At 40.4% G+C, this 27,013-nt stretch overlaps 1 protein-coding gene across 19 annotated transcripts in view; it reads left to right on the top strand.

Moving 5' to 3' along the window:
- The window catches only part of WNK2 (WNK lysine deficient protein kinase 2), a 206,437-nt gene that overhangs the window by 167,966 nt on the left and 11,458 nt on the right, over window positions 1-27,013 (top strand). For 11 of the 19 annotated variants that reach the window (XM_033926235.1, XM_033926236.1, XM_033926238.1 and 8 more), the window contains 6 exons: window positions 127-752; window positions 2,115-2,323; window positions 9,487-9,702; window positions 10,732-10,830; window positions 20,397-20,441; window positions 23,196-23,461. In XM_033926235.1, the coding sequence (XP_033782126.1) occupies window positions 127-752; window positions 2,115-2,323; window positions 9,487-9,702; window positions 10,732-10,830; window positions 20,397-20,441; window positions 23,196-23,461 (1,461 nt within the window). Of the gene's footprint in view, window positions 1-126; window positions 753-2,114; window positions 2,324-9,486; window positions 9,703-10,731; window positions 10,831-20,396; window positions 20,442-23,195; window positions 23,506-27,013 lie in introns of those variants that run through there. The other 8 variants (XM_033926246.1, XM_033926247.1, XM_033926242.1 and 5 more) reach the window with 8 other exon arrangements.

Genomic DNA, 27,013 nt, shown 5'->3' with positions numbered 1-27,013 from the left:
GGAAATGGGAGATGTCACAGTCCAAGAAAGGTAAACTGTTTCCAAATCAGATTTGCTTTTTAAGAGCCTAATAGACGGACGTTGCATAATCTTACACAAAACTTTTATTTTTTTGTCTTTCTTTAGGCCATCTCTGCACTATCCACAGCTAACGGTCAGATGTCTCAAGGAAAGCATGAAGAAGACACCCTTGTTTCCAGTGATCCAGAAAGGCATTCTCCACAAGTGTTTCCAAGCGAAATAGAGTTAAAGGAACAGAGGACAAAGTTGGTGCATTATGCAAAGCAAGATAACTTCAGCAGTCCTAGTAAAACAGTTGGCAGGTTTTCAGTAATCAGTACACAAGATGAGTTAGCTGCTACCTTTTCACAAGGCTTGAGACATTCTGCGCCTCCTGTTGTCCACTTAGAGGAGATACCATCCAGTCTCATGAAGGTGCCTGTTCCTCGGATGCACACATCTCCTGTTGATACCAACCTCTCTGGTCATGCTTTCAGTGATTCTGGGGATGAGTCTCCCACAGGGAAGTCTAGAGCTGCTCAGCTGCCAATACTAAACAAGGCAGCGCATGGTTTCAACTCACCTGGCAAGATCAGCATGCAAAGTCCCGATTCCCCCACTGACCATGCTACAAAGATTCCCACTATCAACGTCACTTCGTTTCATTCCCAGTCCTCGTACGTGAGCAGCGACAACGACTCAGAATTCGAAGACGCAGACATGAAAAAAGAATTGCAGATCTTGAGAGAGAAGTATGTTTGGTATAGCATTAATTTCAGATTTATGTTTCTGGGTTTACAGACTGCATTTCCCCCTAAAAATCACAGCACTGAGTTTTAAAGTATGAGAGAAGCTAAATAAGGGATTGCTGACCTGACCTATTTTTTGCTTCCTGCCAGGTAAGCAAAGTCCATTCTATCCAAACGCTGCAGGTCTTTGATAACATCAACAATATCACTAGCTCTTTATAGCATCAGTTGGGCCTTCACAGAGAGGTTGAGACCCTTGCAGCCACTAAGCTATGTAGACTAAGCCCTCTTTTTCTAAGTTGGGTCGCTATAATTTTCCCAGCTGGTTTTCTATTCAGTAATCCAAATTCCTGGATTGTAGTGAACTTGTCAGTTCTAAACTAAATACATAATCTGCTTTCTGCAAAGATTCATAACTTGTAAGGTTGCACGCTTATTGCAAAGGTTGTAAAATTCTCCCACCCTTTCTCCAGTGCAGATAGTACCTGATATTTCTTAAGGGCTTTGAGAATGGGAGATGATCGCTTGAAACATTTTTTTATTTATTTAAAGAAATTATATACCGCCTATAAACCTAGGCAGTTTACAATCGACATACAAAATAATTAGAAACATGATGGCAGATAAAGGCCAAATGGCCCATCCAGTCTGCTCATCTGCAAGTAACCATTATTTCTTCCTCCCTCTGAGATCCCACGTGCCTATCCCATGCTTCTTTGAACTCAGTCTGTCTCTACCACCCCTTCTGTTAAAAGGTATTTCCTTAGATTATTCCTGAGCCTATCGCCCCTTAACTTCATCCTATGCCCTCTCATTGCAGAGTTTTCTTTCAAATGAAAGAGACTTGACTCATGCGCATTTACATCACATAGGTATTTAAACGTCTCTATCATATCTCCCCTCTCTCCTTTTTCCTACTGGCCATAACCTCTTCTTATGCACTATAGCATCCTTCTAAATTTTCGCTATCACCTTTTCAACCTGTTTGGCCACCTTAAGATCATCACATACATGCAGCCAAGTCCCGCTCTTCATTGTGCACATAAGTTCTTCACCCTTTAAACTGTACCATTCATTCGGGATTTTGCAGCCCAAATGCATGACCTTGCATTTCTTAGCATTAAATTTTAGCTTTGCTAGGTCTGTTTTCATTTTAGTTTTTATTGTGCTTTTTGGTGATTTAATAATCTGCTTGTGTTGTCTATATAAGTGAATATTTGTGTTTCTGTGAACCACCAAGAAGGTTTCATGGGGGGAATATAAATGTTCTTAAATTTCAAATGGCATAAAAATGTTCTGGTTCCCTGATGTGGTTTCTGTAAACTTAGGGCTTGTGTAGGTTAACAATTTATTTTCCATCCTCAGACACATGAAGGAAATCTCTGAGCTTCAAAGTCAGCAGAAGAATGAAATTGAGGCCCTGTACTTCCGACTGGGGAAACCGCTGCCCCCCAATGTGGGATTCCTTCATGCAGCCCCTCCTAGTGGCCGCCGCCGAAGAATTAGCAAAAGTAAACTAAAAGGGAAACTGCTGAGTCCATTGGTACAACAACTGAAACATGCGACCCATACAAGTAGGTCTGGGTTTGGGGTGGGCTGAGGTTGTTTTCAGTAGAATGGTCTGATGTAGACTAAGTCTGTTAAGCTTTATTTCCACACAACAGGATAAACCAGGAAAATCTATCCACGACTAATTCAAAAAGTTGGGATAAAGATGTTTCCACTTGGTCAATTCAATAAAGACTTTATTCTTTAGAACAGTGTATTGCCGCGACACACTGATGAGGAGAGTCGTCCACGCCGGCTGCCTGCCTCCTGTAGGAAATCAGCCAGCATGGACGACTCTCCTCCTGGCCAGCGTCTCTCCTCTTCTCCCTGCCCCTCCTGGATCCCTGTAACGGCGGGGCTGCGGCAAGATGGGTCTCTGCGCATGCGTGAACATTGCCTTGATGATGTCACGCATGCACGTGATGTCATCGCATCGACTTCTGGGTGCCTTCCGGTCGGGGCACTACATTTAGTGGAAAAGTATGTGGGACGTGGCTTTAGAACTATAATGATCAAACCTGGACTGTACCCAGCCAGTTGCCAGCCCAGCCTTACATTGCTAGTTGTCAGCATTTTCTGTTGAACTAACCACAGCCTTTAACTTCAAAAAAGGGAACTATGACGGGCATGAGAGTCATGGTTAAAAAACGGCTCATGAAAAAGACACCCGGAATCAAAACGGTCGATCAAGCATGGTCCCTACTAAAAAATACCATCACCGAAGCATAGAATCTCTACATTCCGCAGATATCCAAAGGAAGGCGAAACAAGAACAAAGGAGAACCAGCTTGGCTAACTAAAGAGGTGAAAAATGCGGTAAGGGATAAGAGGGACTCGTTAAAAAAATGGAAATGGGAACACACAACGGAGGCCTGGAACAGTCATAAGGTCGACCAGAAGAAATGTCACAAGGTGATAAGAGAGGCAAAAACGGTCTATGAGGTAAAGATAGCGCAAGAGGCCAAAAACTTCAAGCCCTTTTTTAGATATATAAAAGGGAAAAAATCAGCAAGAGAGGCAGTAGGCCCTCTCGTCGACCAAGGAATGAAAGGGTGCATTAAAGAAGACAAACAGATTGCAGATAGGCTAAATTCATTCTTTGCCTCCGTCTTTACTAATGAAGACACACCAACAATGCCGGAAACAAGGAGGGTATTCAAGGGTGACATAGAGGATAGCCTCGCCTCAGTGAATGTGGAATTGGACATGATATACTATCAGATCGACAAATTAAAAAGTGACAAATCCCCTGGACCAGATGGAATTCACCCGAGAGTATTAAAGGAGCTTAAGATGGAAATTGGAGAGATTTTACAAATCCTAGCTAACATGTCAATTAGAACCGGGCAAATACCAGATGACTGGAAAATAGCAAATGTTATCCCAATTTTCAAAAAAGGATTGAGAGGAGAACCAGGCAATTACAGACCTGTGAGTCTTAACGTCGGTTCCTGGGAAGATGGTTGAAGCACTGATCGAGGATAGCATAGTGCAACACCTGGAAAATCACGACCTGATGAGAGCTAGTCAACATGGCTTCAGGAAGGGGAAGTCATGTTTGACGAACTTACTTCAATTTTCAGAGAAGGTGAACAAACTAATCGACGGCGGAGACCCGGTGGATATAATTTACTTGGACTTCCAGAAAGCATTCGACAAGGTCCCACACACAAGGCTTATGAGGAAACTACTAAGTCACGGAATTGAAGGGGATGTATTTAGATGGATAGGCAAATGGCTAGAAAATAGATTGCAGAGGGTAAGCATAAATGGGTTATTCTCGGACTGGGAGAAGGTGACTAGCGGAGTGCCCCAAGGCTCGGTTCTTGGGCCTATCTTATTTAATATCTTCATAAATGACCTTGAAGAGGAGACAACAAGTAATATAATCAAGTTTGCAGATGACACAAAACTATGTCGGGCAGTTAGGTCACAAAAAGACATTGAAGATCTCCAGAAGGATCTAAACCAACTGGAGAAATGGGCGGACAAGTGGCAGATGAAGACAAATGCAAGGTGATACACCTGGGCAAGAAAAATAAGGAACATGAATACAAAATGTTAGGTGTAACATTGGCCAAAACTGAACAAGAAAAAGACCTGGGGGTACTGATAGACAGAAACCAGAAGCCGTCGACTCAATGCGCAGCAGCGGCGAAGAAAGCAAACAGAATGTTGGGCATGATAAAGAAGGGGATCACGAGTAGATCGGCGGACGTTATAATGCCGCTTTACAGAGCAATGGTCAGACCACACTTGGAGTACTGTGTCCAACACTGGTCCCCTTACCTAAAAAAGGATATAACCCTGCTGGAAAGGGTGCAGAGGTGAGCCACGAAACTAGTAAAAGGTATAGAGAATTTGAGCTACAAAGAACGACTAGGAAGACTGGGACTGTTCACCCTCGAGAAGAGGAGACTGCGAGGGGATATGATTGAGACTTAAAATACTGAAAGGATTCGACAAAATAGAGCAAGAATCATCGTTGTTCACATTATCAAATGTGTAACGGACAAGAGGTCATGGACTAAAGCTGAGGGGCAGCAGGCTCAGGACAAATGTCAGGAAGTTCTGTTTCACACAGCGGGTGGTGGACGCTTGGAATGCTCTCCCGGAGGAGGTGGTGACGGAGACTACCATTCTGGGTTTCAAGTGTAAGTTGGATGAATACCTCCTTGCAGAACACATTGATGGATACGGGTGACCAGGGTCTCCATCTGGAAGCACCTGGCTTGGCCTCCGCGTGTGCGGGTCGCGGAATAGATGGACCTAGGGTCTGATCCGGCAAAGGCGTTTCTTATGTTCTTAACCAATGTCAGCAGAAGCCTATGGGACATATATATCAATCTGTTTCAGGAAGGAAAGTCCTTTTCAGGTCAAATATGATTCATCACATGATATTTTATATAATGTAGATCAGAGGTCTCAAACTCACGGCCCGCCAGGTACTATTTTGAGACCCTTGGTATGTTTATCATAATCACAAAAGTAAAATAAACAAGTTTCTTGATCATATGTCTCTTTAGCTATAAATGACAATATTATTACTAAAACTTGGCCAAAAGGAAAGATTTATAAACTATAAAGAGTTTTACCTTATGCAAAATTGTCATTTCTTTAATAAGACATTATTTTTCCGAGGCCTTCCATGTACCTACAAAGCCATAATGTGGCCCTGCAAAGGGCTTGCGTTTGAGGCCACTGACGTAGAATACCATTTTCTTATTTGGCATTTATTTCCAAAATTGTTTTTAGTTACTCATAGATACCTAAATTGCTCGCAATTTGTTGCTAACCATATACATGTGCTTAATACTTGGTTTGACATGCAGTCAGTTACAGCCCAAACCAAGCAACGTAGACGCGTGAATTATTGGACACCATTTTAGGTGGCACAGGAACTGCACTGGGTGCTCTTAATACAATTGATATAGAGGTACTCCACAAAAAGATGGGATCTACCTCTCAACATGCTTCTGATGGGTTTACCTCACAGCATATTATTAACAAGGCGGCCTCCAAATTATCCAATGTAATCGTATAGAACATAAAATTGCATCTTTGTTTATAATTTGTAAATTGTTTGAAACAATGGTTAGCTTAATTGATAAGGAAGGTGTGACACTTACAGGAATAGTGGAATTAGTCTGTCTGGCTTCTTTGTCCCATTCAAGTAGTCTATCTTCTTGATAAACAATCCAGTCTGGCTGGATGCTTAATGTATGTGAATTCTGTGCAAGAGCATTTAGGGTCTATCTGCATCAACATTCCAGAGTCAGATTGATATACTGTCCCATAGGCCACATTGGTTAGGCTAATAGAAAATGCTGACAGCTAGTAATGTAAGGCTGGACTGACACCAGTGTTTCAGCACTTAAGTGCCTTCCGGAATCTACATTACAAAAAATACATAATAAACTTCTAGGAACTAAAATAAAATATTACATACATTTAAAATTGCAAATTACTACATACATATAAATTACAATTTTTTTAAAAATATATAAATATGTATTTGTGTCCAAACATAAAATAACAAAAAAAAACTTGACTATAAACAAACATCCAATATAAAATATTATATACTAACCAATTATCAAAAGACTCACGATGGTTACTCAATCACCATTAAAAACTATTTGTGCAATCTGTAAAACAGGAAGAAATCTAATCCTGTATTATATATTTTAAAAATCCTTAATGATATTTAAATATGCAGAAAACAATGAGGTATTCTACTGAAAAAGTAATATAGATGGAGAAATGTCTAAAAAAAAAAATAGGCTGATGCTAGACCCAAAAGCCCATACGCTAGATTCAAAGTAAATTGAAGTAATGACTTAGGATCTCAAGCGCTCGCGATTATAAGCTAATAGAACTAATCTTGGCTCATAACTATTTTGCGAGCTATCATCGGTCCTTACGTCTTTTTATTATTCAATTATTTCTGTTTGTAGTGATAAGTATTAACCACTCTAGTCCTGATGAAGCTCTCCTATTGTAAATGAGAGTGAAACAGAGTTCTTCCATCGTCGTTTTGTCCAGAGGGCCGGGTACAAAAAAACATATACCCGAGCTAAATATTATTATGGTTACATTATAAAGTTGAAATAAGGATAAATATGAATTTAAGAAGCTGAATCATATAAGAATGACATAAGGAACGATATAATAAGTAAATAGCATATAAAGTAAATGAAATAGAAAATTTGCATATACATTAAATTGAATAATAAAAAGACGTAAGGACAGATAGCTCGCAAAATAGTTAAGAGCCAAGACTAGTTCTATTAGCTTATAACCGCGAGCGCTTGAGATCCTAAGTCATTATTTCAATTTACTTTGAATCTAGCGTATGGGTTTTTGGGTCTAGCATCAGCCTATTTTTTGGAAGGGAATAAATAGTGTGTTCCACAAGCTTTTTGGAGTGACGTTAAAAAAAAAAAATCATGTACAAAAATACCATTAGCATAAACCTTTTCTGGTGCATGAATTAACATAAAAAGTAACAAGCACGTTCCATTATTTGAACTCCATAAAAGAGATGAATATATTCTACTGTATTTAAGTTAAATCACACACGTCAGTACCCTCAAAATTATATTAGAAACTCATCTGCTATTTTATAATGAGTAATGATGTGCTTGGTCTGAAACAAGATTCAAAAATACTATACACATAATCTTATACATAAAATGGAATATATCCAGCATATTATATAAACTACCACTACAAACAATTATAAACGCAACCATTTATGATTTTAATCGTATTCAGCATTCTGTAATGTGATGTAGTTACCAACACCGTGCAATCATACCATGGGTATTGTACATAATGTATTCCAGCTCCAAATCATCATAGTTCTAAAGACTTTTTATTGAACAGATTCCGACTGGAAACATCTCTTTCTCCCAAGCTTTCTTATTTGGCATTTGTAAAGCCCTCTCTTAGAGGTCCCCTGACTTTTGAGGTTAGTTTTTCTAGTTATGGTAGTTTCAAAAACCCTCCTATTGATTATTCCTTATATGACTAAATACTATAGATTAGGTTGGCACTGACTAGGTCTGTTTCACCTGATCACCTTCAACATTTAAATCTCTGAAAGCACTCCTAAGAAGTTTTTGGGCCATCAGAGGGAATAGTAACATAGTAGATGACGGCAGATAAAGACCCGAATGGTCCATCCAGTCTGCCCAGCCTGATTCAATTTAAATTTTTTATTTTATTTTATTTTTTTTAATTTTTCTTCTTAGCTATTTCTGGGCAAGAATCCAAAGCTTTACCCGGTACTGTGCTTGGGTTCCAACTGCCGAAATCTCGGTTAAGACTTACTCCAGCCTATCTACATCCTCCCAGCCATTGAAGCCCTCCCCTGCCCATCCTCCACCAAACGGCCATACACAGACACAGACCGTGCAAGTCTGCCCAGTAACTGGCCTAGTTCAATATTTAATATTATTTTCTGATTCTAAATCTTCTGTGTTCATCCCACGTTTCTTTGAACTCAGTCACAGTTTTACTCTCCACCACCTCTCTCGGGAGCGCATTCCAGGCATCCACTACCTCATATAACCAATACCGTTCCACCTGAATAATTAGTTCAGAGATTTTTAAGAGGTTTTGTACAAAAAAGCCCCCACCAAATTAAAATATTTAAAATGTTTTTTTCTTTCAAATGGTAGGACTGTTGACTCTGACATAGCACCTCTTTTGAAAACTGTATCGGGGAGGTTTCCTAAAACACAAAAATGAATTTCTAATCTTTCAATGAGGTATAACCAATCTCTCTCTCTCCATGGTCACACAGCGTATACACACATCTGTTGATATTTTGAATATTTTTTTCTATGAAAGCTCCTTAATGTTCGTTCTGGATCAATGATTCAGGTTAAAAGATATTGGTTATATGACCGTTTAATTAATAGTGGTTTCCTCTTAAAATGTTTTCCAGAGATTTAAATGTTGAAGGTGATTTACTTGATGGGCTCCTCCTGATCCAAATAGTTTCACATTTGGCAAATAGTAATAAGATGCTGTGCGCAACCGTCTCCAAGCATTTTGGATGCCCTTTAATTGTCTATTTTTGGCCTGGCAGGTTTCTCTGGGCTTCCAGCTCATCAGATCTGGTGTCTGAGCCTTCATTCACAATTACCAGGGTATTTTCCCTATGCTTTTTATCTGCTTCCTTAGCCTAACCAGGGGGAGAGCACAGATTTTTCAGGAATCCAGTATATGGACATAGTTTCAGCCAAAAAGTCAACATCTAGCAATGGCTAGGACTCCTCCATATGTCCTCCTGTCCAGTTGTGCCAAGTAGCGATGACTGCCCCTCCCACATGCCAATCTGAGAGAGCCTATGCTGAGCATAGAGCTGGAGAGGCCAGGTCCTCAATAGTGATGGCACAGCCACTGAACCACGGGGCTCCCCCTGCCACCACCCCCTTATATGTTTTCTGCTGGCACTTTATTAACTGCCCTTTTATAGCTTAAAAGAAAGATATGGGAAATGAACACTATGGATAGTATTTCCTGAGATATAATTACCTGTGAATGTGTTAAGTCACCGTACCTTGGGATGTAATTGTTGTTTCCAATACTGGCTGGGGGGTATCTGAAAGAATTTGCTACAATGAGTGACGGGGGAATTGGCTTGAATGTTTTCAATTGTCATTTGTGCTGCTTGTAGGTAACACCTTGGGAGACTGTAAAGGATCCCCTTCCAAAGATTATGATAAAGCTCCTTCCAGCTTGGTGTCAGAAAATGCAGCAACAATTTCAGCATCCCCTAACTGGGCAGTGCAGACACAGCAGCCCTGTTCTGTCAAAGCCTCTCTGACAACTGAGAATATCTGCTCCGGGTTTGCTATTGAAGGAGGTGATGTGCGTGGAGGTACTGGCCAAGGTGATCTATTTCAGCATGCTTCATGCTTTTGGTTTGTTTTTGTTTCCAGCAGTTTCGTTTATCTATATATCCTGAATGGGAAACCTTGCCCAGGAGACTATGCTGGTATTGCTACTAGAATGCTAGAATTAGTGTCTGGCTAAGCTGCATTGTTAGAGTAAAGGAAAACCATCATGGCTCACCAGATCCAGCTGAATCAATCTAAAAAAACCCAACTTGATGGCATCATAGAACAGTAGAGCATTGTTTTTATATAGAATTTGTGCTGAGGCCGTTCTGATGATGGGTTTTTCGGAACGTATAGTGGGAGTTTACCAAACACGTTTTTCCATAATTTGACCAATGGATTGTACGAAAGCCAACCTGTATGAGATGTTTATCAGGTTAACGCATTAGGGCCTGGGGTTTGCCATTTTTACTGACACTTTTGGTTAAGGGCTAACAGTGCTCTACTGTGTAGTATTTTTGTGCAGAAGTTGTTTAGAGTTGACATCTGTGGGAGAAGAAACGAAATAGCCATCTAAAGCAGGTTCATTAGGCTTTAGTGTCTAGTGCTTTGACGTTCTTGAACAACTTACGAAGCAGGGCTAAGCAGTCAAGTCTTGTGAAATTTGTCTTCAAGAGGTTAATATTTCACTTGACATTCAAGAGTGGTATCTCCCTCCAAAAATTGTTTGCATCTACAGATTGTACGAATAAATGTTTCATTGTACTTAGGTGGTGTAACAAAGCAGTTTACAGTCTAAAACAATGTGCATAGCTGCCTAGATTTGATTTAATCTTCCTGCATTTAACACTTTTGTGGTGGTATGTGATGGACACACAATGTGACCAAATATGCATGTGTGGTATCTGGCTTTTTTCCACGCCTCGTCCTTATCTGGTCAATAAGTTTACTCCTTGGCCATGATAAAATTGAACTATGGATAGTTAGCAAAGCTGATTTGACTAATGGTATAGAACATCTGATCTCAGCTGTTTGTACTTTACGAGTCTTTTTGTTTTCTTTCCTTCTATATTCACTTGCAGGCTGGACGGTTTTCCACCAAACATCAGAGAGAGTGACCTATAAATCTAATAGCAAACTTCGTACCAGATTCCTCAGTGGACCTGTGTCTTTGTCCATCTGTTTGTATTCATTCTTTTGTATTTTAACATGATCCATCTTAGCCCTTCTTTTAACTCATCAGTTTCTTTCTTAAATGTTTTGGCAGGATGCCTGTTCTCCCTGACATCTTCCCTTCCCCTTTTAAATAGCAATTGTCAACTTTTTAAATTGCTTTTCATAAAATGCTTTCATATACTGCTTTTGAGTTTTATGCCTTCGACCAAAAGCATGTGTGGAAAAGTTGGTCTTTTTCCCCTCCTTTATTATTCCTCTAGCCTTATGATCAATGTTTTGATCCTTGATATATGAAGGCTACAGTTTTTTTTTGTTTTGTTTTGTTTTTGGTGGTTTGTTTTACACTTTATTTTAGTTGCATTATAGCAAAAATTCATCTACTCTCCCATCCCAACGGCAGCAAAGAATTGCAAGTTTCTGTAGAGGAAAATGGTCTTTCACATATGTTTGGACTGTGAAGAAGACGTGCATGTAGCCAAGGTCACTGAAGGGTATAACACCTATACAAGGGCTGTATAAAGACAATATCCATTAGTACCCTTTCTCTCCTGCTCTCTGCATGCAGAAGCTGACACACCTGTGCTCCAGTCAGTTCAATTGCTCATTCTCTGGGTGGTGTGTTGGGATTTCATTTAAAGCGACAGTATCAGAAAGACTGACTATTTTCAGCAAAGATTGTGGTGTGTTTTTTGGGTTTTGTTTTGTTTTTTTTAATGAGTTTCTTAAACTGACTGAAACACTTTCTCAGTGTTTACCCGAGAACTTATATCACCTCTTGAGATAAGATCTAGTAGTTCATTAAAGCACATATCTTAAAGCTTTTCTTCAAATGAATTATTTAAATTACCTGGATGTGTTCTATGCAAATACCTTTGAATTCAGGGTGTTCAATGTTTTTAACCTCCCCTTCCCTCCTTGTTTCAACTGACAACGGATTAGCTAGTTTAAAAAAGTGTTTATGCATATATAGTATAATTTCATTTTGGTTGAATTAAAATGCAGTTCTGAGTTTCGTGAACACTCATATGGTGGCATATGGATGTTCCCTTGTTCAATAAAGATATATTGTACTGATTGGGTACTGTGGGCCAAAAAGTGAAAAAAATAAATATCCTTGACATAAGCATTCGCTCAGCTCAGTAATCAAATGGCCGTCTGACTGGATATGGTACTCTTAATTCCTACTGGATGAATATGATGTTAATTCTGGTGGCACAGGTTAAAGTTCCATCCTTCTAATGTTTTTTATAGTCCTACCAACTGTTCTTCTGCCTCCTAGCTCCGCAGATGGACAATGTTTTTCTCCAGTACATGGCACAATGTCGTCATTTGGTCCCAGACAGATATTCTGGTAACCTAACCTAATTCAATAGAACGAAATAGGGTATTTTTAATTCTTCTCCATAGTGTGGGTGTCATTAAAAATGGCAGCTGGAAACATCGGATCAAAATAGTCTTTTATTAGTAATATGAAACAGGTGGTCCCAGGTAGGTAGATTCAGACTTCAAAATAAATTTGAAAACCTGCCCACCGTGTTTTCGGCACTGTGGAAACTGCATCAGGGCCATCAATTGTTAATTAAATCTTGAGTCTGATTTCTATATGAATGGCATCTGTCCTCTTTTTATTCCTTTTGTCCTCCCCACCTTTTTACAAATCCGTGATGGCTAATGTTAGCACAGGCTGGCATGCTGAATGCTCCACGCTGCTCTCGACAATCATAGAGTTCCTACGAGTGTCGGGAACATTCAGCTTGCTGGCCTGTGCTTAAAAGTACTATTGTGGTTTTGTAAAACAGGGGAGGGGCGGGGGGCCCCTTTGTACGCTTGAGAGATTGAACATTAGATAACTTGTATACATGCATATTTATTTGCGATGTAGTATTTGCTGCTGCTACTTTATTTTTAGATTTCTTTTGGTGTGTTGGTGAATGCCTCTGAAATTGTATTCCCCCTTTTTCTTTATTTAAACAAAAGACCCTTTTAAAAAAAATTGCTGTGTTAATGTTTTTTTAGCCGCTTTAAGTGTTTTTAGCACTTGACATTGATGATGGTTTCGACAGGAAAACGCATTTTTTAAAGATTTTGAAGTTGCCTCCAGTCAGGGATCATTGTGGAGCCTTGTTTCATGCCCAAAATGCTGTTTTTAAAGTAATTTTTAATGTGTGTTTATATGCTGTTTTGGCAGTTGTTTTTCCTTTCATCTTCACTGTTAGTAATTTGTGTACATGCATTGAGCTTTAATAAAGTTGTGGGACCTTGCTTCATGCCCAAAATGCTGTTTTTAAGGTAACTTTTCATGCAATTTTATGCTGTTTTGATCAGAAGCTGTTTCTTTCACTGTTAGCACTGGATGTGCATGCACAGAGCTTTAATTAAGTTTTATCAACTTGGCCCCTCTTTAACGAACGCATAGCATGGGTTTTAGCGCAAGCAGCGGCAATAACTGCTCTAACGTTCATAGGAATTCTATGAGCGTTGGAGCAGTTACCACCACTGCCGGCGCTAAAACCCGTTCTATGCGTTCGGAGAGAGAACTTTTAAACTCGAGTCCCTTTTAGTCATGTTTTTGGTTTGTGTCTTTCCTGTTTTGTAAGTGTCTGTCCATTTTGGGACGTTGTGAAAACTCATCCAGCATTAAAGATAATACGCGTTTTGCATTTGCAAGAGCTAATATGTTTGTGATCATTTGCCCCTGTCCAGAAGTGTTATGTGGGCAAAATATCAGGAAATTTACATACATGGATGATTGAACATAAATCCTGTATCACGTAGCAAAAATTGGGAGCCCCTTTGGTTGCTCGTTGTTCCACGCTCTTTCTGATCTCAAATGTTTTGCAAGTGATCCACGCTAGTACACAGGGCGGGGATCGTGACAGAAAACTCATACAGTGTATTTTTGGAAAGCCAGTTTGGTCATATAAGGTATTTACCATCACCACCACCTCTTATCAAGTTGCACTGCCAAACCTGTAACCCGTTCTAGACTCTTTGGGGACAATGGGATAGAAATCAAAATAAATAAATAAGTGCCGAGCTGCCCTTAGAAATAGAATGGGTGGCTTGGCATTTAGCTCACTCTGCTCAGCAACCTAGCTTGATAAAAGAAAAGGGTTAGTGTGTCATGTCCTCTTTAGTGCTTGAAAAGGTTCTATTGCCTATGAGTGGTGCAGTTTGTTTACCAACTTGCTTAAATTTCTTCTTTGTTTTTCACTTTTGATTTGTTTTATCTTAATTGATCCTGGTGTTTATTTTTCTACGCTATGCTGTTTTATTTTGATTAAATTTTATTATGTTTGCTTTTATAGGCGGATGTATATACGAAGGGGTGCCGGAAAGTTCTCAGCTCAACCAACCAACATCCTGAGCATTATTTTGCCGCTGTAGCTGAAAAGAACGTTATCTTATTTTAAGTGCCAATTTGCAGACACAAAATTCTGTTTTTTGACATTGTTTCAGATCATTGATTGAATCGTATCTGCGTCCTTCTCTTCTTGGTTGGACTGAGAAATTTTAAGCATCCCCCTCCCTCCCCCCCTTGTATAGATCAGACTCAAGATTTAATTAACAATGGATGCCCTTGACCAGAGGCGCCATGATGCTGAAACATGTTGGACAGGCTTTCAAATTTATTTTGAAGTCTGAATATACTGTATCTACCTGGGACCACCTGTTTTATGTTACTAATAGCCAATATCTTCTGCTTTTTGTTTTGATACGTTGTTTGCAGTTATTGGGGGGGTTGTTTTGGTTTTGGGGGGGGGGGTTTGCTACTAGCTAGAAACATCTGATAGGCAGACTAAGAAAATAGCTCTTGGTTAACCGACTTGGCATCCAGTATCTTATACAGCTGTGTGATCAATGCAGTGTTTGTGTTAAGAACACATGAAGCAGTAATTAAGTCATTTTTTTTGTTGGAGCTCTTGCACAACAGAAACTGACAGCAAACTCGTGTTTCTTAAATTTCCTGAGAAGTAGTTTAATTGGTTTGAGTGTAAGATGCAAACCCAGTAGATGAGATAATTGGGTCTTATCATTCAGCTCTTTTCTGTGCACCATACAGCCTTATCTCGTTTCTGCACTGCCCACTTCAGCATCATTGTTCAACCTTTGCTGTGAAAGTGTTGCATTTTTTCCCACGTGTCTGAGGCTTGATGAGTTTGAAAACTTTATTTATAAGCCTTGAAATCTTAAAAAACCTCCCCCCAATAAAATCACTTTTTGCTTTCTCATCCACATTCATTGGATTTATTTTAAATCCAAGCAGATGATGTAGCTAATATAAATTTTTTTAAGAAATCACCTCATGCAGCTGCACCTGAATTAGAAGGGCAAACTCAAGGGCTATGCATAATAGCTATTTTGGTGTTATAGGCAGAGAGGATTCTTCCAGTAAGGGACTGGGTAGAGCACAAACCTTCTGGACCTCAACCACACGTCCTTAAAAATCAGCTTCCTGCAGCTTTGACAGCGGTTGTTTCAGGTTACAATGTCACTCCGATGGAGCTTAAAGCATGCCCCCTCACTCCTGCAAAGGCCAAGCACTTGATTTAAGATGATAGTACCTGCCCCTGCAAATCTAGTTTTACCTTTGTTTTGAACCCAGAATGTCAGGCTCTTTGAGGCAGTGATGTTAGCCTCTAGGCTACATCTTGGATGTGTTCTCATCCAGTCCCCCTTTGTAGTATAACTACTTCAGATTTAATAAATATTTCAAACAGAAGCAGATCCTTAATTTGGCAGCTGCAGGTTGGGATTTCAATTTAACACTGAAAACACCTCAATGCCCCCCCCCCACCCCCACAACATACTTTTGATAGACCTCAATGACCCCCTTCTCTCCCCTCCCCCCAAAAATATGCTTCCCTCCATTTTGACAGCTGCAGTCCCTGATTGTTAATTTGTATGACAGAGGAATGAAGGGAGTGCTAAAGGAGGACAAAGCCATTGCTGACACACTGAACACATTTTTTGCATCTGTGTTTACCAAAGAGGATATACGCAACATACCGGAAGCCGACAGACTATATGCGGGAAACGAAGATGGGAAACTGACAGAGTTGATAGTCAGTCTAGAAGAGGTATGCCAGCAGATTGATAGGCTTAAAAAATGATAAATCCCCAGGACCAGATGATATCCATCCAAGGGTAATCAAGGAACTACTTCAACTGATAGCCAATCTGTCGATCAAATCAGGAAGGGTTCCGGAAGACTGGAAGGTGGCAAATGTTACGCTGATCTTCAAGAAAGGTTCGAGGGGTGATCCGGGAAACTACAGACCGGTGAGTCTGACCTTGGTACTGGGAAAGATGATAGAGGCGCTGATAAAGGACCGCATCATTGAGCATCTTGATGGACACGATCTGATAAGGACCAGCCAGCATGGCTTCAGCAGAGGAATATCTTGCTTGACGAACTTTGCTGCACTTCTTTGAGGGAGTAAACAGACAAGGATAGACAAGGGTGACCCAGTCGACGTATATCTGGATTTTTAGAAGGCTTTCGACAAGGTTCTGCATGAACGACTACTTCGAAAAATTGCAAGTCATGGAATCGAGTGGGAGTAAATGGACAATACTCGGACTGGAAAAGTGTCACCAGTGGAGTTCTGCAGGATTCAGTGCTTGGATCCGTGCTTTTCAACATATTTATAAACAATCTGGAAATTGGTATGATGAGTGAGGTGATTAAATTTGCGGACGATACGAAGTTATTCAGAGTAGTGAAGATGCAGGAAGATTGCAAACATCTACAATGTGACATAAACACGCTCGAGAAATGGGCCGCGACATGGCAGATGTTCTACATGGATAAGTGTAAGGTGATGTCGGTAACAAACATCTTATGCACGAATACAGGATGTCCGGGGCGGTACTTTGTAATACAGTTTTACCCAGTCCCTTCCAGTAACGGTAGGGATCTAGGTGCTCCATATTTAGACTTAAAACTACATCCTTGAAAAGGCCCGAGGGCAATGAAGAAAGAAGGGTAAATGTCTAAAATTATTTTCAAAGTGAAGATACCTGGAGCAATATGAGCCATAACATCATAACTACCAAAACGAAGACAACCAGACGTCATTAGGCAAAACTGTAGCACAATATTTTTGTACTGAAGATAATTCTAATGCAGTTTTTGAAATGAAGTGATTTTAAAATTTAATGTGAACATCATTCTTTGTCATAGAAACAGACATGATGGCAGATAAAGGCCAAATGGCCCATCCAGTCTGCCCATTCGCAGCATCCAGTTTCTCTTCTCCCTAAGAGATTCCACATGCCTGCCCATACTTTCTTGAATTCAGACGCAGTCTGTCTTCATCACCTCTACCGGGAGACTATGGCATGCATCAACTACCCTTTCTGTAAAGTATTTCCTTAAATTACTCCTGAGCATATCACTACTTAACTGCATCCTATCCCTCTCACTCTGCGTTTCCTTTCAATTTAGAGAGATACCTCATGCATATTTATGCCATTTAGGTATTTAAATGTCTTTATCATGTCTCCCCTCTCCTGAGTTTCCTCCAAAGTATATTTCCAGTGCAGACAGCTTGGGTTATTTCTCCATTCCTGCATGCTGCAGAAGGAATCCACTCCAGATTTTCACTCTGCCTCTGGTGTACTTCACTGTGCTGTTTAGCGCCCTCTACAGGTTTTTTTTTCTTCTGCATGCATTACTGCCGGTGTGTGTGTTCTGGTCTCCCCATTTTATTATTTTAAATTTGATGTAATTTTCGTGATTCACGGTGTTCCAGGCCATCTATGTTTGCTATGTCACAGATATTTTCACAGCGCTCCCAACGACAGTAGGAGGGCTACAGTCATTCCGAACCTTCCACCTCCTCTTCTGCACCCCCCTGCCAGAACGCCACGATGCCGACAAGCTGAGGGACGCCCCTCTATGGATGGGGACCCGTTGTCAGCGTTTCTTCCTGCCTTGGATGCACCAGTGGGTCTTGGGACAGTTTTTGGTTAGGGCACATGCTGGAATTTGCCAGACATGTCAGATTGGTTCATGGATTCTCCTTTAAAGTGCCCGGATTAGACGCTCAGAGTTCAGGCAACTGTTTAGCGCTGGCTAAATGTTCAGCCTCTAGAGCTGGTGCTGCCCAACCTCTCAGGCAGATACTCTGTATGCTTTCTCGTGCCAAAGAGCCTCAGAAGATTGGAGGCCTATTCTGGATCGTCAGCAAATGAATGCGGCTCTCAAGATTCCCTGCTTCTGCATGGAGACTGTGCATTCGGTCATTGTAGCAGGGGCTTCAGGGGAGTTTCTTGCCTCGCTGGATCTTAGAGGCATAATTGTGCATATTTCCAGCCCACCACAAATTTCTGTGGTTTCATGTTCTAGAACAGCGTTACCAGTTCTCAGCCCTGCCCCTTGGGCTGTCAACACTGCCCGGACCTTACCTGCGACAGATGGACCTACAGGTTTGCCCTTCGTTGGTGCTGGAGGACCTGGGCTGGATTGTCGACTTCAGAAAGAGCCATCTCACAACCACACAGTCGCTGGAATGCCTGGGCATCCTCTTTGACAGAAGCTGTGTGCCCAGATTTCTTCTCTTCTGGAGTGGTCGGCTCTTTCAGCATGGGATTATATTCAAGTTCTAGGCTCGCTGGATGTAGTAATAATAATTATTTTATTTTATATACCGCCATACCCAAAAAGTTCTAGGTGGTTCACAACAATTAATTATAATACAAACAATGCAAATCATTGAAAATCAACAAGTTAAATGCATACAATATAGGAAAAATACATACATGCCATATAAAGAGAGTAAAACAATCTTAAAAGAATAAAAGGTTATAATAATAAAATATGTTAAGAACTCAGCCTGTTAAATAATTGAGTTTTTATCTGCTTTCTTAAAATCAAGATAAGAAGAGGCATCTAGCACAATTTTGGCAAGCCATGAATTTAGTTTGGCCGCCTGAAAAGAAAAGTTTCTTTCAAAGAACCTTTTATAATGACATAATTTTAATGAGGGAAAAGCAAACAAATGTATTCTTCGAGAGTTCCTCGACTGACGGTGCTCATAGGTCCTCTTCAGTGTGCATTATTCTCTTACTGGGCACCATGCCGAGATGCCTTGCAGATTCGTCTGCCATGGATTTTGGAGGCCCGAGCAAGAATGAACTGGTGACTCGCCCACAATCGCTCTGTAGGGGCATTCTGCTACACATTGTCACCTGGATCATAACAACAGATGCCAGCCTTTGGGGCTAGGGAGCCCATTGCCATCGTTGTCCTGTTCAGGGTTGTTGGACACCCTCACAGTGAAAGTGGTCCATCAACCATTTGGAGCTCAGGGCCATTTGTCTGGCTCTGAGATTGCGGAAGACGCTGGAGGGTCAAACGGTCAGAGTCTTCTCTGACAATGCGACAGCAGTAGCTTATGTCGATCGCCAGGGAGGGACCAAGAGCACTCCTCTAGCTCAGAAAGCCCTCCTTCTTTTTCTTTGGGCAGAACTTCATCTCCTGGTGCTGACAGCAGCACATGTGTTGGATGTGGTCTACGTTCCAGTATTAATGAGCTATTGGGCACCAAAAGGAGAAGTATTTTCCATTTGCACTGCCAAAACACACAGTGCAGCACACAGCTAAACAACAGTGCAGCTAGATGACATTCAAAAGGCAAGCTTAAGCAAAAATGTCAATGCGCGACCTTAGAATTACATGTTTCTAACTGTACCGAAAGTCATTCTCGGGAATTTGAAGTGGAGGTTTTTGGGGCAATTTGGTGTTCAATGACATGTGCGGACTTACCGTGTAATTTCTTATGAAATGAAGGAACGGTTAAGTTGCAATAAATCCTCGTGAGTGTTGTAACATCTACATGTCAGATAGAACCCCGAGTTTAAAAAATACTGAAAACTGTCACTTAGAACCCTGTAATTCTAAGGTCGCGAATGGTAGACTGATGGTTACAACTATGCCAGGTGCCCAAGATTCGGATGTAAGATCCCAAGGCTACCAGAATCTCTAGTCTGTTAAGTTCTTTGCTCCCTATTTCACTTTGTGGAATTATCATCCTTCTGACACTGTATAGGGAGACACGAGCTGAATATTGCAGTGTAACTTCTAAAGATCACCACTGGGCTTACATTGGAGCATCAGCACCACAGTGGATTTAACATGGCCTCAGAACCTACAGAACAATGTATCTTTATGGACCTTTTTGTAAAGCAAGTCTCAAGTGACTCTTGAAGACAATCCATGCAGTCAGTAAGTTGCTGAAAGCTATTAATATAAATGAATTGAAATGGTTTTCGGCATAAAGTAAGAATGAAAATTGTCTTCCTGTGCCAACAGGGTTTAAAAGTAATCATATAAAATACTGAAATTACTGTTGGCATGCCATTTGGCTTTTGGGATGACTGTTGATGAGCAATTTTGGCCGCTCAATTGTTGGGGATTTTTTTTAACTACTTGAGCTGCTGACTTTGCTTCTTTTTTTTTTTTTTTTTTTTTGCATAATGATATAATTTGTTTGAACAACTTTTTCTACCAGACTTTGTGGTGGTTTTACCTAACGGTGTTTTGTTATATTGTTTTGCATTATAGGGTCTGCTCTGAAGCGACTGTGTCTAGGCAAAGATCACAGTAGTAGTAACTATTCCATTTTTATTTCTCCGTATTGTCGTGGCATGGGATGTTTCATTTTTGTCTAAACTTCATTGGCTTACTCAGTTGTAGCTGGGAAATTTGTGCCAACGTAAATTATGAATAGGTATCTTATTTTGAGTAAGTTGCATGTGCATGGTCTGTGATGCTTTGAAACACTTGCACATGGCTTGATAAGTGGCTGTTCATAGTATGTTCTTTGTATTGCATACTTGTGTTAAGTATTTTTGTAAGATAAGCATCTGTAAAGCTACACTTTGCTGCTAGCATGGTTTAAAATTCATATTTCCTCATTCCTTGGGGGAAGAAGACTATTAGCAGTGAAAGTTGAATACTGTATAGGTAAAGCAAGTTTGCCTAAATATATCTTCTTGCCAATGCTCTCCTAAGGAATGCATACAAATTTTTTTCATGTGAGTGACAGCCATTTTTGGATCAAGTATTAGTAAGGCATTTCTGTATATAGCACAAAAACCATCACACATATGGTAATTGGTTGATTTAGTTCAAATAATTTTTTTATCATTTAATTTTGTGTGTGAAAGTCAGGTCAGTATTTGTATGAGCCACCATATAACAACCATGTAAAATGTATGAGCAATTGCTTTACAGGGTGAAAAACAAAGGGGTGGCGGACCACAGAAAACAAACTCAAAATACAAAAAGTGGAAGGGCCACAAATAGAGGGATGAGAGCAGGAGTCCAAAATGAAGCCACTCTATTAACCCTTTCAGGACCATAAGGATCGTAGGCCAATTTTTGTGGTTTTGACGACATTTTTATGGTAAAAAGGGCTTGCAGATGCCAAAAAATTGATTTTTTTTTGTGAAATATCATTATTTTTTTTTAAAAAAATCACACTTCTGGCTTATGGACAGTGTGGCAAGTGAATCTTCTCGTCAATCTGGCAACGACGCTAATGAATGAATGTCGGAACCAGTTTGTTTACATAAAGGCAGTATCATATGGAATCCGTACATATCACATTTAGAACTGTAGACTATCCCAATCAAAATTTATAGGATTTTAAAGTTATGGGACAAATATGTCCCTTGGTCCTGAAGGGGCTACAAAGAATGAATCGGCAAAATCCAGATAGAATACTAGGGACTCTGGAATATAAGATTAAAATTGAATTGATTCAGATAATACTTGTTTGTATTAAATATTGAATAGCTGGTTTTAAGAATTTGAGTTATGCATATTCATTAGGGATATCTTGAAAACCCGACTGGCTGGGGGTCCCCCCAGGACAGGGTTGGGAACCACTGGTGTAGATGGGTAGACTGCATAGGCTGTTAGGACTTGATCTGCCATCCTCTATCATAAAACCCTTACCCGCGCATGCGCTGTTGAAACAGCGTGATCCCTGCTGCCGTGATTTCTGCTTCCGTGCCGAATTTGATTTGAGGCGCGTGGGGGTGGCTTGCGGCGCGTGGGGCGGAAGGAGGCAAAAGAAGTAGAGTGCGACTGTTTCGTTCGGCGGTTTCCGCGTGCGCAGTCGAGCGTGCGGCAGTTTCAACATTGCCTTTCTTCCACGACGCTGCGACCCCCGAAATCACTGCAGACCACCACCACGAAAACCGGGTAAAAGGTAAAATGAAGGGAGAAGGTTACTGCTGGACAGGGGGAGCAGGGAAGGGGGTGGTGGTGGACAGCCGAGGAAAGAAAGAGAAAGAAAGAAAGACATACAGACAACGACCAAGGAGAGAGAGAAAGAAAGATAGACACACAGATGCTATTCTAGCATCTGTTAATGTAACGGGTTTAAAGACTAAATTTTCTATATTATGGTGTAGATCAGTGTATCACAAACTGCCACGGCGAGATTCTGGCTGTGCCGCAAGAGGCACGTCGTGTAGGTGAGTCGGCCGGCATCTTTCCTCCTCGCCGGCGCGTCTCCTGCTTTCTGCACTTCCCCACCAGCATAGTCGTTTTAGGGTTAACAAGCTCGGCCCCGTCTGTTGAGCCTTCGTGCATGGCGTGGCAGTTTACACGACGACACACATGCGCATCTGTGCATGTGCAGACACACCCCAGCGCCAAGTTTAGTGTGCCACAGCTTGGAAAGGTTTATATTACATTACGTTGGTGTCTTCTGTCCCGCCAATGCCTTTCAGTTCTTAGTGGTTTACAGCTTGCGAGACACTGGTGTAGATACATGTATGATGCACAAAAAATTGGATCTTGATTCTTCTATTCACCCACCAGCACACAACATGCTTTGTTTTTAACATGGCAAAGGAAGTGAAACACATGTCGTTAGTGAAATTGGCAGCTTTTGCAGTTGTAGAAGTTTTTAATAGCTTTGAGAAGCCTTAGCCTGGTTAATTCAAGTTCTTCAATAAAGAACAAGTTTTCTTCCTTTTTGTATTCAAGATATCCTAAGTTTGAAATAAAAGCCGTAAGTAGCTTTTAAGTGTAATATGCCACATTGTGTAGCTTAACACCTTAAATCCTTTCGTGCCAAGCCTTCTAGTTGTGCACCAGTTTGTGATATAATTTAATTATCTAATCTTTCTTTAAAGCAATAGCTCTCAACAGAAATGAGAATATTTGAGACCCTGTGTTTCTTGCAAAGCTCATTAAATACTTTGAAATGTACACATATTAAAGTTTTTAAAAAGGAATGAGGATATGAATGAGAAGAGTACAATGAACTATAGCCTAGCTTGAACCGAGCAGCCCATGACTAGCAAGATACAATAGCTGATAATGAAATGTGTATGGCCTTTCTAGGATCATCCACAAACAGCCTTGCAACAGGTCCTGATCCAACACCACCGCACCTACCAGTACCGGCGCTACAGATCCAGGCCCAAGTTAATAACAGTAATAATAAGAGGGGGATGTTCACAGACGACTTCCACAAGTTGGTGGACGAGTGGGCAAGCAAAGCTGTTGGCGCTACACAGAGCAAGCCCTCCTTAAACCAGCTGAAGCAGAGCCAGCAAAGGCAAGATATGGAGGCCAAAACAATCCATCCGCAGAATGAGACTTGTACTGTGAGTGCCACTCCTTGGACACCTTTCTAGCAGTATTGCTATAGGTACCTGTAACTTGAAAACCGATAATGTGAAGAAGCTAAACTATGAAATAAAACCTTTAGATAATGTCTTTTGCTTTAGTGCCTAATATACTCGTTTTCATTATGTTTCTTGGAGTAAATCTTGGTGGTGGCCATAATTGGCGAAAATGCCAGTTAGCAGCAGCTTAATATTTCAAGGCTATTGACAGGATTTATATACAGCTGAAATTTTGCTCTCCCCCCTTTGCTAGTCGCTAAAAGCATTAACCTGAAAAGGTAGGCATGAGTGTTACTGGACTGGGGGGCCACATGTCAAAGCTACTGCTGAAAACCATGTCTGAGTGAGATACATCCTTTGATTTTCTACAAGCTATTGAAGTGTTGCTACATCCTTTGCGTCACACACCCACCTCCCCTGACCTCAATAGGATCCTTGCAACTAATGCTTTGTCCATCCAAATAATCTGAGTGCCCAACACTACCTTGTTTTCTAACACCTGGGGTATATAGGAGCTCAGTTTACAAAGGCCTACTTCTGTCAAGGTTGTCTGCTGGAATGTTTCATACCTGCAGTATTCTAACTCCTGAAAATGCAGGAGAAGACATGTCTGTCGTGACAGCGTTTACGAAAGATCATCTCCTACATATCAAGACATAGGGCTAAGCTTCATTTTTGCACCAACAGAGGCATGCAAAAAAGTGGGGGGTGTATGGTGAACTATTAAAAAATTCTCTGGGGTTTTTTTTTTTTTTTAAAGCTATACCTTGTGCTGATGTATGCACCCTCCCTTTAAGAAAAAAAGGTGCTAAATCTCTTATTCAATACTATTCTATTGATGTGTTTTATGTGCTTATTCAACCAGCTTTTCATTTGAAAATTATAAAAATAAGTCTTTTTTTTTTTTTTTAAATAAATCTTTATTCGTTTTCAAAAATTACAAGTGTACAATAATCCATCAGAAATATATTAATTAATCACTTGACAATCTTATTCCAATACCTAAATATAAAAGAATCCCACCCCTCCCTCCCATATACTAATAATTAACAATTATCAATTCTTATCATTCATACTCCCACCCTCCCTCTATCTCAGTAAAAATAAGTCTTATAAAAGTTGCATTTCTTTCCCTTACTGATCTTGTCCCCCTCTATTAGTTGTCATCGATCACATGTAATTGCTTTATCCCACTGTGTGGTATTCTGGGTCTATTTACATTAACTAGATTTATTGCAATTCATTAAATGGTGGCATTGTTGCAAATAGTTATAACTTTCAATTAGCACATAGTGCCGCCAGAGGAATTGATTAGCATTTGCCATTTTTCCTGATTATTGCAGTCTATTTTTTTTTTTTTCTTGGATTTGTTATGGGGGAAACATGTCAAAATTTACTTTCAGCAAAATATTTTCAGTTCACGGCAATGGTCAGCCTTAACCACACATTTATAAATAAAATTGCTGTTATGAGGTTCTTTAAGCTTCTCTGTAGACCAGTTGAAGCATCTAATCCTGAATGCACTACTGCATGAGCGATAACGCAGTATTTTGAGGCCAAGTTGATCCAGGTTTTCAAATAGCATTGTGCTTCTTGGATAAGTCACTTCAATTAGTAGGTTGTGAGCCCTATAATGATGAGGGAAAATACTTCATGTACTTAAATTCAGTTTGCTTTGAGCTACAAGAAGAGGTTCAGGGACATGAATTCCCTGAGCCTCACCGTGCCAGTCACCGAATGGAGGATCTTTATGTGAAAGGGAAACCTGAAAGGAGGCATTTATCTGCTTGAGTCCAGAGTGGGCTAAAAGCAAACCCCTTTGGAACAACGAAGTAGAAGAAATAATAGTAATCAGAAAATAATAGTAAATATTGAAGAACTAAGGCCAGTACTGGGCAGACTTGCACAGTCTGTGTCTGTATATAGCTGTTTGGTGGAGGATGGGCTGGGGAGGGCTTCAATGGCTGGGAGGGTGTAGATGGTCTGGAGTGAGCTTTGACAGAGACTTCAGTAGTTGGAACCTAAGCACAGTACCGGGCAGAGCTTTGGATTCTTACCCATAATTAGATGAAAAAAATATTTAATTGAATCAGTTTGGGCAGACTAGATGGACCATTTGGGTCTTCATCTACCGTTGTCTACTATGTTAAATACTACCCAATGCCTTATTTGTCCAGCAGAACAGGTGCCTAAATCCAAATAGACATCCAGTTGTGTTTTCAGGGTATCTGCCGTGAATGAACACGGAATTAATCTTTTTTTGCATGAAGAACCCAATATATACACGTTCTCTTGCATATTTGTTGCAGATATCTTGAAAAAAAATCGGCTGCCCAAGGATCCCCAGGATGGTTTTGAGAGGATCTAATCTAAGGCGATGTGTGGCTTTATTTTGAAGAACTGATCTCAAGGGAAAACCCATAAGAGAGAGTAGATTTAAGTCCACTTATACATTTGGGTGTAAAAATGATCCTGGAAGTCATTTGCATGGATTTGAAGACATGGTGTCCTAAGTCATAAATTGCTGTAGTATGAATTTAGCCATCCAAACTGTCCCTCTGTTGTATGGTGATATTCATGCCCTTCCATATTCAAAAGCTCTTACATTATGGTATGGTGCAGATAACCCTTGAACCTTGTTACTAAGTTGCATTATAAAAATGCAGCATAGTTTGTAAATTATGATGGTGCCTACACACATTTGAAGGACTGCTAAAGAACAGGAGCATTCTAACAGGTGTGCAGGCTACATCTTATAATTCTTCATGCCAAAAGTACAAGGGTAAATCAAGTAAAGGCAAGATACATATAATGGCTTTAATAGAAGTAACTGTGAGCAATTATATATATCACTTTTCCACATAGTCCCTATGCAAGATGTCCAACTAGCTTCTGCACTCCTGCAGAGAAGTTTTTTAGCTGCTCCTGAAGCAGGGTGAGCACTGCTTTCTTTACTTCATCATGCTTTGTCTTTTGCTCTCCAGGTTGCAGTGATCCACCCATGTCTTGTCGCTGGTGACAATTCTCTCCAGAATACTCGGATTTTCTTCATATCATCTGTTGCTTATGCAGATCAGTAAGCTGTTTGGGAACCCATCATGCACACTTTCCTGTATCTCAAGTTGTCATGCATTATGGCAAATGAAGATCCATAGCTGATATCCAAACTTGCAGCCAATTGAGACACCATTATTTGTTGGTCTTGTCTAATCAAGGCACCTGCCCTGTCAATGCACTTTTGTGTGTACGATGATGGGTAACCTTCATCGGTTACACCTGTTCTTCCTGCTTTTAAACCTTTTTACCCACTCATAAATCTTTCATTGATTCATGGTGCTATGTTCATACTGAGTCGATATTCAATAGTAAATTTCCACAGATAACCTTCACCCCCTCCCCCCTCAAAGGGGGAAAAAGGTTCACCTGACTATAAAACCAGGGGGTTTATAGTTAATTACTGTGCCTTGTACCAAGCCCTTCTTCCTTCCTGCCCAGCTCCTCACCTAGCCTCCAATGTCCACTGTAGGTCTC

Source organism: Geotrypetes seraphini, chromosome 17 (assembly GCF_902459505.1).
Source record: "Geotrypetes seraphini chromosome 17, aGeoSer1.1, whole genome shotgun sequence".
NCBI lineage: Eukaryota > Metazoa > Chordata > Amphibia > Gymnophiona > Dermophiidae > Geotrypetes > Geotrypetes seraphini.
Note: the sequence above shows the minus strand (reverse complement) of the source record. Positions and strands in the feature narration are given on the sequence as shown.